Source organism: Lepidochelys kempii, chromosome 2, assembly GCF_965140265.1.
Source record: "Lepidochelys kempii isolate rLepKem1 chromosome 2, rLepKem1.hap2, whole genome shotgun sequence".
NCBI classification, from domain to species: Eukaryota; Metazoa; Chordata; order Testudines; family Cheloniidae; genus Lepidochelys; species Lepidochelys kempii.
In genome coordinates this window covers 3679020-3694168 of record NC_133257.1, presented here as the reverse complement: position 1 = coordinate 3694168, position 15149 = coordinate 3679020, and the positions used below count along the sequence as shown (strand labels likewise).

The 15149-nt window shown below is 47.3% G+C and overlaps 1 protein-coding gene across 3 annotated transcripts in view; it reads left to right on the top strand.

The window, feature by feature from the left end:
* Nucleotides 1-15149, top strand: part of ARHGAP39 (Rho GTPase activating protein 39) — a 423047-nt gene that overhangs the window by 241494 nt on the left and 166404 nt on the right. For all 3 annotated transcript variants that reach the window (XM_073329927.1, XM_073329928.1, XM_073329926.1), the window contains one exon: nucleotides 384-1791. In XM_073329927.1, the coding sequence (XP_073186028.1) occupies nucleotides 384-1791 (1408 nt within the window). The remainder of the gene's footprint in view (nucleotides 1-383; nucleotides 1792-15149) is intronic.

Sequence of the window (15149 nt, the reverse complement as noted above, 5' to 3'; positions counted from 1 at the left end):
GGCTCCTATCACCTCCAACTCGGGTGACTAAAAGGGTTAAGAGTTTTTAAGGTAGAAGGAACTAGGTAGAAACACAGGAGGTCCTGCAGGGAAAAACTTTGGGAACAACTTAACTCAGGAAGCTTGGGCTGAGGTTTATATTTGGAAGGATCTACATTTGGATGTTCTCCAGTGTGTATGTCTGTGTTGGGAGCAGGGTGGGGATGCCACCTGCTTATACTAGTGTATGTGCCCCTGAGAGGTGGAAGTGGGTATCTTTTGGAAACCTAACACACAGTATAAAAATTCTCAGGCAAATGCTCTTTATTCTTTGCATGAAAACACCCCACTCCCCCTGTCCCTCCCTTTCTGACAGTGGCTTGTGTGTTCTCTGCCTCGCACAGGACATCCTCCCTGCGATGGAACACTGGCACCAAGGAGCGCATGCTGATCAAGGTGACGGACCGCGAGCCGAGCTTCCTCATGCACCAGGGCAATGGCTACACCACTGACAACCAGCAGGGGACCCGCTCACGGAGGCCGTCGGGGGGCCAGCAGTCCCCCAATCTGCAGACATTTGCCCCTGACACTGACAACTCCGTCTTCTTCCCTGAGAGGAAGCAGTCTCCCTTCTTGAAAAGGGCTGACCACGTGGGCAGCTGCTCCCCGCTGCTCGGTCGGGGGGATTCATTCTGCTCCCCGCTCCAGTCCCAGCACCGGAAGCACTCGAGTGAGTCCCAGCCATCTTCTCCTCGCTACGCCTATGAGCCCCCTTTGTACGAGGAACCCCCCATGGAGTACCAGGCCCCCATCTATGACGAACCGCCCGTGGACATGCAGTATGAAGCCAGCGGGAACTACAAGGCGGGCTCCCCACAGAAATCGCCCATCCGCAAACCCCACCCATTCTTGCAGTCGCCCAAGCAGGGCCCCAACTCCCCCTACCAGCAGCTGGTGCTGACCAAACAGAAATGCCCTGAGAGGTTCATGAGCCTGGAGTACAGCCCTGCAGGCAAGGAATATGTAAGGCAGCTGGTTTACGTGGAGCAGTCCGGTTCCAGCCCCAAGCTGAAAACGGGCCTGCGACACAAATACTCCCCCAACCCCGTAGGTGGCTCATACTCGCTGCAGCACAGCCCCTGCCTGGTGAGGGACCAGCGCCTGGAGATCAAGTCTGGGGACTACAGCAGCATGGAAGGGGCTGACTTCCGACACAGCCAGCCCGTGAGCCAGGCCTCCCAGGGGGAAGACTCCATGTCATGGTCCAGCCAGCAGGACACCATGTCTTCTACAGGGTACTCACCTAGCACCAGGAAAAGGAAAAGCAGGAAGCCCTCCCTGTCCCATGACCCCAACACCTCCTCGACGGATGGCTCGGGGGATCGGGAGGCACTCAGCGAGCAGCTGATGGCAGAGGAGAGGCCCATGCCCGGCGCTTACAGGCCCCAGATGAACCGCACAGAGAGCAAATCCATTGAGGCCGAGGCAGCGCGGGGCTTCCCAGAGCCCTTCCTGGCCCAGGCCCGGCTGGCATGGGAGGCGCAGCAGGCTCATTACCACATGAAGCAGCGGAGCAGCTGGGATTCCCAGAAGGACGGCTCAGGCTATGAGAGTGATGGCGCCTTGCCTTTACCTATGCCTGGCCCTGTGGTGCGGGCCTTCAGCGAGGATGAGGCCCTGGCGCAGCAGGAGAGCAAGCACTGGAAGAGGAATACCTTTGAGAAGCTGGGGTTCCCTCAGATCCTGCTGGAGAAGAGTGTGTCTGTGCAGACCAACCTGGCTTCTCCAGAGCCCTACCTGCATCCATCTCAGGTAATACGTACAGCAGGGCAGGGTTTGGCTGTCTGATCTAAGGTGCCCATCACTGTGGGGTCTGGGCATCACACTGCTTCCTGGCGTACCACACACTCTATAAGGTGTAAGTGTTACCTGACACTCATTTACTCACCGTGCAGCACTTCCCGTGGTGTTATAGCCACATGGTATCCGTCAGGGTTTGCACCTGATTCAGATCTAACACAGCCTTTGCTAGGCCTGTCAGCGCAAACGAGCCGTGGCAAAGCACAGTGCTGCATGGATACCCTGTGAAAGACACGTGACTCTGGCAAAAGTCAGCCCAGAGAGGTTTCATTCCTGACCTGGGGTCAAGCCTCGTGGATCCTTAGGAGTCAATGCAGGGATGTTCCTCAGAGTATCCTTTCCCAGGGTTTGATCACAGTTCATGTAACAGCCAGAGCCCACTCGGGACTCCAGCAGGGCACCCCCACATGACCACATGCAAAAGTAGCTGCTGCCGTGCGAATGACTGGCCTAGACACTGGCTCTACAAGATGCTCGGCTCTGCTTTATATACTGCTAATAAAGGCCTCTGGTTTTGTGAGCCATTTCTCCTTCCCTGTAAAATACTCAGCCCTGCTGTCACTCTGCAGCAGGATTAACTGAAGGGAGTGAGCGGCTGTCAGACTCCAGCTGCTCCACTCAGCTCACATTGACTTTCTTAAGTATAACCCTGTGCCTGAGATGTATGGGCATGCCCTGGCGCTCCTGCCATGCAGGGGGCCGGTGTGCCAATGAAAAGGGCCCGGTGAACTTCGCAGTCATTGATTCTCCCCACCTGTGTCCGGTATGATGAGGATTATTTTTGCATTGAGTGTAAAGGGAAGCCAGCAGTACAGTTTGCTGTCAGATCACGACAAGGAAGGCAGGAATGGGGAATGCACTTGGCTCTTCAGGCAGAAGCTGCATGCATGGTGAAGACTGTTTACATGGGAATAACGAGTGCTGTCTGCCTCTTAGGGGCTGCTAGCAAGGAGACTGCAGCATGGGCCTTAACAGCTTCCTTGGGATTTCCAAAGACTTCTCCCTAGTCTTCTCTAAGGATGGAGGGAAGCCACTCTGCACAGAGATCTCCATCGCTAGGAAGGCAAAGCCTAAGGCTTTTAATTGACCAAGGGGCTGATTCTGCTCCCACTGAAACCAGTGGAAAAGTCGCCATTGACCTCACTGGGTGCAGGATCTAGCACTAAATGACTACTCCTGAGACTCTCTGGATCACAGTCAGAGCCAGACTACCCCATTTCACTGTGCTAGTGAGCCAGACACAAGGATCTTCATGGCAAACTTTCTATAAAGAGTAAAAGGAAACCATAAAGCATTTAGGAAAGGAAATCCTGATTCAGAACACATCCAGCACTGTTCCCTGTAACACACTTGAGAACCTAGTATGACAGGTGCTAAGGAAGTGCAAAGTAGCATTATCCTTAGAAATAGGATAGATTTATAGCATTATCCTTAGAAATAGGAAGATTTATATCTGCCTTCTCCCCCACCTGGTTGCACCCCCCAATCTGTTACTGTGAGGGCTGGGTTGGATCCTTGGCGGTTCCTGAATGTTCAGGGAGCTGCTGTGGTCAGAGCGCTACTTCCAGCTGCACGTGGCGAGAAGGTTGCACCTGTCTTTTCACATGTAGGACCTGGCTACAGTGATCCATGCCATTGGCACCTCCAGATTAGACTCTGACTGTGACCTCAGCGGCATTTGCACCTGCAGACCTTTTGGAAATTTATATTGTTAAATGGAGCCTCAAATTGACAACACATCCCAGTGGGGCTGAATGGTTTTTGCTGGCCAGTGGGTACTGGTGCCCAGGGAGAATCAAAGGGATTGGTCTTTGACATACTGTATGCAGTTCTAAACAGGCTGGGCCTGGCTACCTGAGACATCTCTCTACCCAGCAGGTATCATGGCAGCTTTGACCTCTTGGGTTGCTAATAGCCCCCTAGTTTGAAAAAGGAGGGACTGGTGGCAGGGCACATTCCTCAACTCACTGTCCCGCCTGGCTCAGCAAAGCCCTTGTAGGATTTGCCACACTTGATCAGACCTGAGGTCCATGTAGTCCAGTGTCCTGTCTGTGACAGTGGTCACGACTAAGTGCTTCAGAGGACGGTACAAGAAACCCTGCAGTAAGTAGATGTGGGGTAGCCTGCCCACCCATGTTAGGTCTTTCTTTTAATCCCTAATAGTCAGAGATTGGCTTAAATTCCAAAGCAGGAAGTTTAATATCCCTTCCAAAAACTGTGTTGGTATTAGCTATAACTCTGGATAATCTAGCTATGCGTATATATATCCAATCCCTTTTTGAATCTTGCTAAGTTTTTGGGCACAATGACATCATGTGGCGTTGAGTTCCACAGTCTAATTATGCATGTGGAAAAATATTTCCTTTTTGTTGGTTTTGAATGTGCCATCTTCTGAATTTCACTGAATGTCCCCTTGTTATTGTGTTATGAGATATGGAGATGTGGTGGTGTGTTTTTTGAACAGACTCCAAGGTTCATGTGTGCGGGAGTGGAGCTTGGGGAGTTTACCCTGGCTGACTGGGATTTTGTGGGTGGGGGTCAGTCTGAACAGGCTGCTAGAGTGGGTTGCTAAAGTGGTTATTGTGTCCTGTGAAAATCTATCCAAGGAAATAGAGCTTTGAGAGAATGAGTAGCACCTGAGAACTCTGGGTTCAGTTCCCAGCTCAGCCACAGACTCCCTGTGTGACCTTGGGCAAGTCATGTATCCTCCTTGGCCTTCCGTTCCCATCTGTAAGACTGGCACAGTACTTCCCACACTGCCTGTGTAAACTGTAAGCTCTTTGGGACACGGGCGTTCTCTCACTGTGTGTCTGTGCAATGCCCAGCCCATAGCAGGCCCAGACCTAGGCTGGGGTCTCTAGGTGTGGCTCTTATACAAACACTCATGGCAGAATAATGGGGATGCATTTAAAAGAATCCCTCCAGAATTATCTGGTCCTTGGGGAAAAATTTGAAAATCAACCCAAGTTCTCATCTTGTAGGGAAAAAGCTGCTGGAAAATGTGGACTTAATTGTAGCCAGTGTGTATTTTCTGGCTCTTTTTAGAACAAAAAGATTTCTGCCTGAGCATTTTCCATAGTTCTGAAAACCCTTTCTTTTGCTGATGCTGATCTTTGGAGCTGGAAGCAGGACTGCTGTGTGTCGCCTTTGTGCCTGCACACTGGTTTGTTGTAGGGTTGCTGAGAGTGCTGGGCTCCTGCAACTGATTTGTCTGTAAAGAAAGAAGAACATTAAAGCTTTTTCTTCTGAGAGAAGAAAAACTCTGTTTTGAATAAATGCATAAGGCTTGCAAAGAGACTGAAGAGAAATGATGAGTCATGTCTTTGAGCCCACCACCACTCCTGACAGCATCTCTTTGCAGGTCACTTCTACAAGGAAGAAAAATTGTGGTCGTCTGCTCTTTTTATTGCTTCTTGATCCATGATGAAGGGCCTAAAAGGTGTGTTCAAGAGCTGCTATTTTCTGCTTGTTTGTTTAGACTAGAAATGGGGCACCAGCTTCCTAAAAGAGCTCAGCACTCATGGGGTGCCATAGGGGCCCCTAAATACTGTACTTAGCTAGGTTTTCAAAAGAGTTCTGCTTTCATTTAGATCCTTGAATGAGATGGGTAGGATTTCAGCCAACTCCAGTGTTCTCAGAGGGAGCAGGTAGGCGCTGAACACTTCTGAAAATCTGGCCCTTAAGTCTTCTCTACCTTGTCTTTCCTGGAGGATTTCATAGATGGCTAGAGAACCAATAGGGTGATCTCAATGCCCCCGAAGTGAAACATGAGCCATTGGGGCTTTTAGGGAACTAAGGCCCAGTTAGGAGCTCAAATATCTTTGAGGCTTTGGGCCTAAGGCTTCAGATAGGATCCTTTGTGGGACAGGCACCAAGTATAGTCAGGCTCTTTCAAATATTCTTAGGGTTTTGTCTGAGTTAAACTCCATATTAAAATTAAATATTTTTGTTTAAAGATTCAACACCCTGCCCCTTCAATTAAGAGCTGAGAAAGCTCCCACTTCTAGCTCTCTAGTCCTCCAAGGAGACCTCCTGTAAAACCAGAAGGACTAGATTTAATATTCCCAGCATATATATTAGTAAGATAAAAACACTACTGAAAAGGGACTTTGTTTTGTTTTTCCAAACTCTCTTTCAGTCCTCCTTAAGCATCCTGAAGATGCAGAAAAGGGCACACACTCATCTCTTCCTTTGCAGGCCACCTTCCAGCCCAAGGACCCATAGGTGTCAGTAGGTCTAGTGCCCAAGGTGACACCATGGCTAGCCAAAGAGAAAAAATAGTCCCGGCTACAGTAGAGTTACAGTTGTCAGCATAAGGATATCTTCAGATAATTGTTCCAAAATAAAATACAGTATTTCCATGAAGGCTACAGAATGGGGGGTGAAATATTTTTCTGATCGCATGTCTAGCACCAATGAACAGAAAATTGTACTGGTCCTCATAGTAGCTATACTGGTCCTGTCAGTGTTTCTAGCTCTTCCAAGATGTGAGATAAAGAACTTTAAAGGAGAGTCATATCTGTGATTCCCATCTTGTTCTATTTTCCAAAGGGTTTATCCTTCAGATACCTGGATTGTGTCTCCAAGTATGTGAAATATTTGTTTGTGTCTTAGTGGTTTGAGATATTGACCTTTAAAAACTGTCACTGGTTCTTCAATTTGGCAATCATTATACGTTTTCATGGGGTCCATATAACTAGATAGTGTGGCTGCTGGTCCGGGACTGAGGGGTAAGACCAGGGCCAATATAATTTTCATTCCCTGGAGCTACTGTGTTTCTGCAGTAAAATTAGATAACTCTCTAATCTATTGATCCAAGTGAATGCACTATAAGGTGGGTAGAAAGCTGGCTAGATTGTCGGGCTCAACGGGTAGTGATCAATGGCTCCATGTCTAGTTGGCAGCCGGTATCAAGTGGAGTGCCCCAAGGGTCGATCCTGGGGCCGGTTTTGTTCAATATCTTCATAAATGATCTGGAGGATGGTGTGGATTGCACTCTCAGCAAATTTGCGGATGATACTAAACTGGGAGGAGTGGTAGATAGGCTGGAGGGGAGGGATAGGATACAGAAGGACCTAGACAAATTGGAGGATTGGGCCAAAAGAAATCTGATGAGGTTCAATAAGGATAAGTGCAGGGTCCTGCACTTAGGATGGAAGAATCCAATGCACCGCTACAGACTAGGGACCGAATGGCTAGGCAGCAGTTCTGCGGAAAAGGACCTAGGGGTGACGGTGGACGAGAAGCTGGATATGAGTCAGCAGTGTGCCCTTGTTGCCAAGAAGGCCAATGGCATTTTGGGATGTATAAGTAGGGGCATAGCGAGCAGATCGAGGGACGTGATCGTTCCCCTCTATTCGACATTGGTGAGGCCTCATCTGGAGTACTGTGTCCAGTTTTGGGCCCCACACTTCGAGAAGGATGTGGATAAATTGGAGAGAGTCCAGCGAAGGGCAACAAAAATGATTAGGGGTCTGGAACACATGAGTTATGAGGAGAGGCTGAGGGAGCTGGGTTTGTTTAGCCTGCAGAAGAGAAGAATGAGGGGGGATTTGATAGCTGCTTTCAACTACCTGAAAGGGGGTTCCAAAGAGGATGGCTCTAGACTGTTCTCAATGGTAGCAGATGACAGAACGAGGAGTAATGGTCTCAAGTTGCAGTGGGGGAGGTTTAGGTTGGATATTAGGAAAAACTTTTTCACTAAGAGGGTGGTGAAACACTGGAATGCGTTACCTAGGGAGGTGGTAGAATCTCCTTCCTTAGAGGTTTTTAAGGTCAGGCTTGACAAAGCCCTGGCTGGGATGATTTAACTGGGAATTGGTCCTGCTTTGAGCAGGGGGTTGGACTAGATGACCTTCTGGGGTCCCTTCCAACCCTGATATTCTATGATTCTATGATTCTAAGTACTCCTTTTCTATTTATGAAAAAAGGATTTGAAAACAACAAACAGTCTATATACATGTATCTTACCCTAGCCTACCCTTCCTGCCTAAACAGTTCCTCCGCAGCAACCTCCCTGGGGAGGGATTAGTCATTTTTATCCAGGTAGGACTTTTATCTGTTCCAGGGCTGTTTACCCTACTTGTCAAAAAAAAACAACAACAAAAAACAGTTCTGTAACTTGGCAGGAGTCTGGTGGTATAATAGCATTGTCTCTTGACAACCCTTGAGGGTTTACTGTGAAGTGTGGCTTATCTTGAGCCATTCTTTCTGCTTGTTTTCCTTACAGCTTGCTTTTAAACTAAACCACCACATTTGTACAGTAAACATCCAAATGACCTCACCTACATCATTCATCTGTTCTTACAGAGCAGCACTGTAGAAGTATGGCGTACCTTGGAGAGCCAGAGAGCTGCTGTCAGTGAGTCTAGTCACAGAAAGCCACAAAAGTCATGGCCTGACACTGGTATGCCTTGGCCATGATATTACAGCAGCACAATTCATTATCATCACATACTATTGTTGCAATGAAAACACTGCAAGGGCTGGATGTGTCTGTGGTTATTTTGTGGCCCATGGTGTTCTAGAATCTTCTTCCCCTTTCCCTCCCATCCCAACCCCTGTCAGGCTGCTAGGAGGGGTAGAGGAGGGGCCTGGTGGTTCTAAACCATTTCTCCAGTGTTCCCGTGCTACTTTACCTGTGTCTGGAAACACCTGTGTGATCAGCACTCTGCTTATTGTACCGGGGCCAGGCAGAATACAAAGAATTCTGGTCAGACTTGTGGACTTCTTGGGGACCATATGTGTTTCTTTGAGCTCCATTGTCAAGACCCTAAATGGAAAACCCAAGCAGCCCTCAATTCTCCTCTGTTGGCTGAGGTGGAGAGAGGCCTCCAGTCCAAAAAGTTTATGCTTGCATTATTTTCAGAACTGGCGTATCTGGAACTTCCTATGCTTAACCGGCAAGGCAGCCTCGACCCGTGTTCGCTGTAAGCTCTGCGGCGTGGATAAAGCTAACCTAGAATGCAAAGGCCCAAGCAATGAGATGTTTTCCGTGCTTGTGGAGAGATGAAAGTGGCTAAGTGATAAGGACATTGCTGGTGTATTGAGCAACTTGCTGTCCACTTGATTTAGTTAAGCAATAAGGATAAACTTGCTGCTTGTTTAAAAACCCCATTCTTTTTGTACAGTATATATTAGGGGGACAGAAATATCAATACATAAAAGAAGAGGAGATTGATTAGTTCTGGGTCCCAGTGGGGGAATTGAGCCTGCTGGTGTGGAGCATATGTAATCACATTTTCATCATCACATTCAGAAACTCATGCAAAGATGGGGGCAGGAGGCACATTGGTCCCAGCAGGCATGGAGAGAGGAGGAGAGGGGTATATGCTACCAAAACTGCCTCAAAATCCTCCAGCTCCAGCATCGCTGACAACCTGTCCCTCAGCTCCATATGGTGCCTTTGCCAATGTGGTAATTAGATTGTACGGTGCCCTTGTTATTCCGCACATAAATAGCTGCCTCCTTACAGTGCTTAGCTTCCCCTTGACAATGCTACCGTAGCGGGGCATCTGGCGTGTGATAGCTGGTGAAATGGCAGAGAGCGTTTCCTTGTGGGTTTGACAGCTCAGGGCTGTTATAGGTCTGTAATAATCTCACTAATCTAACTGTAGCTCTGCCTCTCCCATCCCAGGCCCCGGAGCCCTTAACCCACACAGTTTTATTTCAAGAAGCTGGAATTGCCAAGGATCCTCCATCAGTCTGTACTGGGGGAGTAACCTAGAGGCAGCCAATAGCCACTGAGCTGCAGGGAATGTTAGGAACCAGGCTTCAGTCATGAATTAGCCCTGGCAGGTTTTCAAGCAGCTGTCCCTCTGACACAAATATATATATGCACATAAAAGTGATGCATTGATAGCAGATCTGTGCTTATGAGTACTGAAAGATTATGAGCCAGAAAATGGTAAATTTACTAGGAGTTAGACAGTAACCCCCCTGGGGAAGCTTCCACCACCATTGGTCAGATCTAAAAGGCTAAATTCTCTTCTCAGCCAGAGCCAAAGTTAGCCAGATTTGGGGGTGTGGGGTGTGAGAGAAGGACTAGTGGATAAAGGGGAACCAGTTGACAGAGTTTATGAGAGAGACAAGGTGGGTGAGGTAATATCATTTATTGGACTGGCTTCTGTTGGTGAGAGAGACAAGTTTTCAAGCTTGACTTCTTCAGGTTGATCACAGCTAAATACAAGGTGGGACAGATTATTTAGCATAAGTTGTTAATACATATTTCAAGGAACCATTCAAGATGAAGTGTCCTGTTAACACGCCTCGAGTCATAAGGGAAAAGGAAGAAAACAAAAGCTGAGGGCAGGGTTTAGGTGGGTTATAGATTGTTGTAAATAAGCTATAAATCCAGTGTCTCTATTCAGTCCGTGATTTTTAGTATCTAGCAAAGTTATTAATGTAAACTCCCAGGCTTGTCTTTTGAAGGTGTTGTGCAGATTTCCCTTTAGGGTGAGGACTCAGAGGTCAGATATAAAGCAATCACACTGTATCTGACCTCAGCCTTGAAGGCCATCTGCACACCATCAAAAGACCAGCCTTACCCATCCTCCTTAAATCCTAGTCATTCTCCCTGTGTATATTTGAGATTGTTGGATACAAGACACTGTAGAACTGCCTGGGTGACAGGATGGACCCTGCCCTGGAAAGGGTGACTGCTAGAAAAGGGCTATATCCATCTCAGAATTGAGAGTCCTGAAAGCTCACATTGCTGCTGTAGGGCATCATCTGTTTGTTTATATTGCAGTAGCCCCTGGAGGCCAGGGACCCGTTATGCCAGACACGATACAAAATACATCCCAAGCCCCAAAGAGCTTTCAGTCAAAGTACAAGACTGTAGACAACAGGTGGATAAAACAAAGAGGAAGGAAACACAAGGAAACAATGAGCTGATACTTGTCATCATAAAAACCAGTGATCACAACAAATCACGGAGGCTGTGTTCCGCAGGATCAGCCCACATACAGCCTCAGTCCTTTTCTGGTGCTATCCTTCATTGCCCTATAATCTTTGGCTTTGTGCCGTGTTTTCCAAATGCAGTAGTCACATGTGTGGTCATTTTACAACTTGAGGATCCTCCTGATGTACTGGAGCATGTATTTATAGTGTGTGTAGCTTGTTATGAACTCGTCCGGTGTCTGTGTACTCCCCTAGCTGGAATGGAAGTCTGATGTACAGCTGTAAGCTACAAGGGTGTTTATTAGCCTCCAGGGGTTTATCCATGTTTGGAAATGATTTAATCTCATGGTTACTGTTCATGGCTGCTTGTAATTTCCTCCAGGAGATCTTAATTTTTTTATTCTCTCTTGATCAGCTGGTGGGACTGGAGGACTTTAAATATTGGTTAAAAGTGTAAACAGTTTGGAAAGGAATAAAAACCTCAAACCAATATTAAATGTATATTTGAACTGAGAAGAAAACATGGTTATCACTCTGCCAGTTATAAGACAAAACACATATACTGTAGAAGTAGTCTGGAGCAAAGCAATGAAAAGGTATAAGCATCAGGAATTTGGGATGATATATGTTGGAAAGAGGAGACCTACAAATACAGAATAAGATATGAAATATGTTGTAGATTCCATTAGGTGCTCTTTGTTCTCTCCATCCCATTCCACAAGAAAAAAGAGGAACTCTAAAAAGCAGCCAATTTAAAAATATAAAAGGAAATACTTTTTATGCACCACATATAGTTAACTGTGGGACTCACTGCTGCAGGATAATATTGAGGCAAATCTCTTAGTGAATTTCACAGTTCTTCTTTGAATGTTCTTTGCATATTCCCACTAATGGGATACTCCAGTTGGTTCAGCCTGGTTCAGCTAGCAGTAGTCAGAGCGTTCACGTGCCTTCCTCGCCTCTCCCTTCAGTGAACATTGAACATTCCAGGGCAAGGTTATAAAAGGGGGTGTGGCAACTGCAACCAGCTGAACGGATGAGGAACTGTTCTGCGATGCTCCCTGATCTGTAGCTTATTAGTTGATTAATCGTTTTATAGTTAGATTGTTAGCTTATTAGATAGTTAATAGTTTAGTATTTGGTTCAGTTAGCTGTAAATCATTGGTTCGCAAATGGCGGAACTGTAGAATAAAAAAATCCCGGTTTTAAAAGGTGTGTGTCAAGTTTGGTAGTGTTTCCAGCATCTGGCACACATGTCAGAAGTGTATAGTCTCTGTGATACAGCAGGTCACACTAGATCAGTGGTTCTCAAACTTGTGTACTGGTGACCCCTTTCACATAGCAAGCCACTGAGTGTGACCCCCCCACCCTTATAAATTAAAAACACTTTTTAATATATTTAACACTATTATAAAAGCTGGAGGCAAAGTGGGGTTTGGGGTGGAGGCTGACAGCTCGCGATCCCCCCATGTAATAACCTCATGACCCCCTTGGGGTCCTGACCCCCAGTTTGAGAACCCCTGGACAAGATGATTGCAATGACCTCTTATTTAAACAAACAAGGTGGGGCTCGTTCTACGCGATTGTGCGTAGAGGCAAGGCATCTTTGAGATTGGTGTACAGAACAAATGATCACCCAATAGCAATTCATGTACCGGGGCAACAAAACACACTTGTAGATTACCTGAGCAGGTTAACCTCTCAGATGCACAAATGGCCTTTTGAAAGACCGAGTAATAACACACCTCTTTAGGTTGTGGGGAATCCTGGAATAGATCTTTTTGCGTCCAGCAGGAACAGGAAGGGTCAGAAACTTCGCTCAAGAGTGAGAAAAGACAGGGACTCAATATCAGATGAGTTTCTAATACACTGGGGTCAAGGCCTAATTTTTGCATTTTTCCCATTTCCCCTCATTCAGATAGTGATAAAATTATCCTGGCTTTGTCTTGTTTTATTTTAATGGTACCAACATGGGCTAGACAACAATAGTACCCGGATTTACTTCACCTGTTCAGAGGGTTAATCAAATCTCCACAGTAGTACTGGGCTTGTTCACGCAACAACCGGGACGTTCTTTCACCCAGATCTTTAGTCTCTCTGTTTAATGGCATGGGGAATAAGACTCTGGGATTGTTAGAAAAGTTTTGTTTGTTAGAGGTACAAAATGTACTGATAAATTCAAGGGAAGAGTCCACATAAAAATATTATAGTCATAAATGGAAAAAAAATATTGTGGGTTAAATAATATTTATGAGATAGATCCATATATAGGCTACAGCACCCATTAATTATATAGTAGAATATTTATTGTATCTTCAGAGAACAAGTCTTTCACTATCTTCAGTGAAGGTTCACCTCTCCACCATATCAGAATACTATGTACCTGTGGAGAGTAAATCAGTTTTTACTTATGATGTGGTTAAAAGTTTCTTAAAAGGCCTTAATAATCTATATCCTTACCTGTCACTGGAGTTCTTCGAGACGGACTCTCTGCCCGCCATGCCCCTCGACCCCGGAGTCCTACTGACCAAAGGCCTTGGGCTCCCAGGCGAAGGAAGGAAGGCGACTGCAGTGTCACATCCATTATATACTCTTCCCTTGGATGCTTTGACATTCTCTGAGGGGAGGGGTGAGGGAGGCATGTGAGTGAGTACAGCATCTGCTCGCTGGAGTTGTACCTCTTCAGGCTGCACCCCAGGAGTGTGAATGTGCAGAGCTCATCTCAAAGATCCTCCGTTACAGGTGAGGAACCTTCCTTGACATGGTTTGAGAATGGTGGCTGTACTGGTAGGAACTCCATCATCCCCTGATGTTTCAGGGAATACGCTGAGATCTGGAGGAATTCCCTTCTCCCCAGCCCTGGTACAGTATTGTACAATTAGGGGGATTATGGGGTGGGGGCAGCAGGATGTTTACACTTTCCTTCGTACGAGGATTCAGCATTGGCCTCTCAGGCAACATATCAGACTGGATGGACCTTTGCTCTGTTCCTGTGACAATTCTTATGCTCTTGCTGATGACAGCTGAGTCTGCACCCACCTTCGTCTTGTGGTGACAGTGTCCTTTTACTAGGTTAGCTTATGCTCTAATTTTCTCCCTCGTGCAATCGCAGGATGTAAATCCGGCCAGGATCTGGCTTCCATTAAGCCAATGACAGCATGCTGCTGTTCTTTCCGGCAGCAGTAACATCATCTGTTATCCATTACTCTTAGTGCACTAATTGGGGAACACTTAAATATTTTTGGATACACTCCCATCTCCCTCTTCAGAGATAGTGAACAAAGAACACTCTTGTATTAGATGCCTCACCTGAGGCCCACAGAGGCCAGCAGCCTTCCAGCATGCAGGAAGCACAGCCAGGTAGTATAAACGTAACCCTTGTGCCAGGCTGAGTTGATAGCAGCAAGGGCCGGCTTCAGTACATAGGGGTTCCCTCTCAACAACGCAATGCAATACGGGCTCGAGCCCCCACCCAGTGACCTGGGAAAATCTTACACACACCCCGGGCGCCTCAAAGAGGCAATACTTCCCCTCTCGCAAGAACAGAGTCTCGGTGTAGCAGAAAATCTTTAACATGAGGTAAACGACATCAGCATTAAATTGGGGAAAACACCACAACTAGGGTTCATAAACCAAACCATGAGCAAAGACCCACCCCAGCAAATTGGGCCATGTCCTTTCCCTTTGGTTCTTGAGTCCAGCAACCCAAAAATCATCCAGAGTCCCAGAAGTCCAACAATCCAAAAGTCTCTTGAGTCCAGCAACCCAAAAATCTCTGTCTCTGGTCAGTGCAGCCCCAGAGTGCAAAAGTTTATCTGCACAGTTTTACCTCCCAGCCTGGGTGGAAATGGGGGGGTGTTAAGGGGCACCTTACATGGTCCGAGGCTGACTGCCCCACCTCTCCATGGGGTTCTGCTGCCGCCTTCACTGCAAGCCGCTTCACCAGCCGTCCCGTGAGCCGCTCCAGTTGCCCCGCAAACTGCTGCACTCCACCAGCCGTCCCGTGAGCCGCTCCAGTTGCCCTGCGAACTTCTCCGCTCTGCCAGCCACTCCACCAGCCATCCCGCAAGCTGCTCAGCTGTCCCACAAACTGCTCTGCTCCGCCAGCCGCTCAGCAATATATCTTCAGGCCCCCCAACTAGCTAACACAGCACTCAGTGATTTCAGCTTGTAGTAGGGGGGCCTCAGTGCTGGTGCACCATTGGCCCAAAGTGAATTCAGCTCAGCAGCCTGTAACTCCTAATGGAATAAAAATTAGCTCTGATGTTCCACAGTGGAGAGAGAGGAGATGCAGTTGGTGTTTCAGGCCCTCAAAAGGGGCCCACACCACCAGGTACAAATACCTGTCCCCAGCCTCTCTCAATTCACTGGGTTTTGGAATCCATGTCCTTTGTCTAGCAAGTGCTACT